The sequence below is a fragment of the Hipposideros armiger genome, unplaced genomic scaffold (assembly GCF_001890085.2).
Source record: "Hipposideros armiger isolate ML-2016 unplaced genomic scaffold, ASM189008v1 scaffold_188, whole genome shotgun sequence".
Lineage (NCBI taxonomy): Eukaryota > Metazoa > Chordata > Mammalia > Chiroptera > Hipposideridae > Hipposideros > Hipposideros armiger.
This window is the reverse complement of record NW_017731538.1, coordinates 345,120-348,439: the sequence shown is the minus strand read 5'-3', so window position 1 is coordinate 348,439 and position 3,320 is coordinate 345,120. Positions and strand designations below refer to the sequence as shown.

At 46.7% G+C, this 3,320-nt stretch overlaps 1 protein-coding gene across 1 annotated transcript in view; it reads left to right on the top strand.

Annotated features, from left to right (window-relative positions):
* Window positions 1–3,320, top strand: part of DKK3 (dickkopf Wnt signaling pathway inhibitor 3) — a 51,172-nt gene that overhangs the window by 11,076 nt on the left and 36,776 nt on the right. The window contains 1 exon segment of the mRNA XM_019652883.1: window positions 2,575–2,720. Coding sequence (XP_019508428.1) covers window positions 2,575–2,720 — 146 coding nt within the window.

Sequence of the window (3,320 nt, the reverse complement as noted above, 5' to 3'; positions counted from 1 at the left end):
TGACTTGTTCCAGGTTATGAAGTAGATGGTTGTGGGCAGCTGAGCCGACAAGGTCACAGATCTCCTAGCTCCTGGGCCAGCAACGTTTCTGTTCTTTATCATCAACCCAAACCTTAGACATGGCCTTTAGCACAATGTCTTGATGGGTCAGGAATGGCCTGGGTTCCATGTCACGATTCTAAGGCTCAGCTCTGAGATGCCTGCTCCTGGTGACAGAATCAGAGGCAGACAGCAGATAAAGGGATATTGGGCCAAGTCTCCCCTTGTACAGCTCACCAATCAGGAGTGGGGCAGCTGTAGCTAAAACCTGCTTGCTTCTCATGAAAGATGTTCAGTTAGTCACCCAGACCTGTAGTTGAAAAGAAAGTTGACCTTGGGTTTCAAGTGATGAGCCCCAAGGACGATAAAAATAGCTAACATTGAATATTTGCTAGGTGACAGGCCCTGTGCTGAGTGCTTTACACAGATCGTCTCATTCCTCCACATAGCAACCCTGTGAGGTAGACTCTGTTATATCTATTATCGCTGCTCAGAGGGGAAACTGTTCATCTGACGGCTGCTGGTGAGACTCAGAAATAAAGCGGGAGGAGTGGGCAGTCTGCCTCCTTTGCTGGATGCCCCTGCTTCAGAACATAGAAAACACTAACTTGTGGATTTGCCCAGAATTCCTTCTTTGTCACATTCACTGTACCTGTTCTACTGTAGATCACCAACAACCAGACGGGACAAATGGTCTTTTCAGAGACAGTGATCACGTCTGTGGGAGAGGAAGGCAAAAGGAACCACGTGAGTTCTCATCTCCCCTGCGCTCACACCCCAAGGCACACACACTTTGCGCGCCCTGCCAATGGTGACCCAGGCTTCAGACCGGGCAGGAGATGGCTGACTCTCAGGCACCTGTCCTGCCTCGTTGCTGCCAAGATTTTCTGATTCCCCCATTTCTGACCAGACCGATGCAATCTGGTAACAGGCTCTGCCTCCATGCACTTTGCATCAAAAATGACAGGGGAATGAAATGAGAATGAGATTGCATGGCTCCATCTCAGCCTTGAAAGGGGAACAAGGAAGGACCAGGTACATTGATTGGGGACCCTGGTCACAAGACCTGGTGCTTCGGACTGTGGAGTGCCCTAAACCCTCTGGCCTGGCCCATGCCTTTTATAATTTCAGCCCTGGTCAGGCAGTTTGAGAGCAAGAAAACCTTAAGTGGAACCCAGTGGCCTAAATGGAAAAGAGTACCCCCCACCCCAGGCTTCACTCTCTGGCCTCCTTGTGATTGCAACTGTTACTCAGTTATCTGTTGCTTAGAAGCAGAGGCAGATGGTTTTTATAGGATTAGAGAGTCCTAAGGTTGGAATGGATGTCATTTTACAGAAGGAAGACCTAGGCACAGCTCAGGGGATGACCCAGTCAGGGTCACTGGTCTCCGTACTCCCGGATCAGAGGTGACTCAACTGTACTTACTCTTCTCAAAGAGGTTGCTAGCTTTAGAAGCAGGTGCCTGACGAGGAGTGGACAAAGTGACGGCCACGTGACACGGTCAGCAGTACAAATGTGCCTCCTCTGTGGGGTCTGCAAGGACCAGCTTCCTTGTACCCAGGTGCCTTATGGAAATTTCTATTTACATGTTCGTCCCCTCTGAGGTTCAGAATGCATCCCTGGCCTTCCAAGGGGATCAAGGAATTTTCCTCTCCCCTTTTAGCCTTATCTCAGGGGCAGAACCACTGTACCCATGATAGTTAGGGAGGTGGTATTGACGTGGTTCGTAATCGATGGGTTCTTTTTGCTTGTTTTTGGCTCAATGCTCAGACACTTACTGAAGGCTGAGGGGTCCATGTGGCCATGTGTGACGCTGGTCCTCCATTCAAGGGACCTGGGGGTTGGTGGGGGCAAACCGTGTGGTGAAATGGAAAGAGCCCTAGCGGCAGAGGCTGGAAGCATGAGTTTGTCACTTAAAAGNGTTTGTCCACATCCTACCCTTCCTTGAGACCAGCCCAGTCAAGCCTCCTCCTCCTCCTGGGAACCTTTCTCTTCTCTTCTTTGAACCCCTGATTGGCTTCTGAAAACCATAATAATTATCCTCAAATTTGTTTGTGGTGGGCTGTCCTATGTCCCCAGTAAAAGCAAGGGCAGAATCATGTACCGGGAAAGCACATAATTTGGAGCTGTATTATCATGAGTTCTAATTCGAGCTTTGCCACTTACTACCAATGTGATAACCTGATGCAGAGCCCTTCACCTCTCAACTTGTTTTATTCATCTGCAAAATGAGGTAAAACACCTTCCTCGTAGAGTTGCTGTGAAGATTCAAGGAGACAAGGTCTCCTTGTCTGGCGCAGTGGCTCAGACATTAACACTCACCTCGTAGGGAGGTTGTGAGATTTATGGTTATAATACATGCAAAACATTAAGGACAATGTCTTGTCCTGGTAGGTACTCAGTTAATGGTACCTATCATGATTAGCATTATTTGTAATTGCAGAAGAGGAGACGAAAAGTAGTTCTTCTTTCTAAAGGATTCTGATTTGTATCAAGAGACAATAATTTTGCTAATGTAATTCGTTGATTTAATAGATGGAGGCAGAAGAAGCTGCCGGGAAAACATCAGAAGTGAACCTGGCAAGCTTGCCTCCCAGCTATCACAATGAGACCAACGCGGAAACCAAGGTTGGAAATAATACCATCCATGTGCACCGAGAAATTCACAAGGTAAGGTGGTCGTGGCCAGCACTTCCTTCCCTCTGTAGCACCCAGTCCCATCTGAGAACTAAGGTCTTATTTACATATTTGATACACAGGCCCGAAACACAAAGGACGATGGCACAATACAGATTCAAAACCAGAGGGAGTGAGGTTGCTGTTTAAAGGGAGGAATATGTATCAAAAACCTAACTTGTTCTTTCGTTTAAGTAACACATTTAACTCTAGGCTTTCTGCCAGCCCAATTGCAAAGGAATGTTCAGGGATTTTTATCATTTGAAAAAAGGAAGCCAACAATGGTCTCCAGAGATACTTTTCTAGTATTGAATTTGAGGAATTTATCTCCTAGGTTTTTATGTATTTTTCTGTAGAGGTGAAAGAGGGTTCTGGAATCCCTGTTGTGCTGAGTACATCTTCACTGTTTTCTTAGGAGGAACTCAAATGTGATAGACCCTGTCTTCAGAAGGGAAAGCCTCTATTGCCACAAGGTTAAATATTCATTACTTCGCTGGTTATCCATTCAAAATTCTATAGAGAGTCTTTCCAGCCTGCCACATGTCTAAGTGTCTAATACTATGCATGAGGAGCAAGCAGGTTCATTCCCGATCTGACTTGAAGAA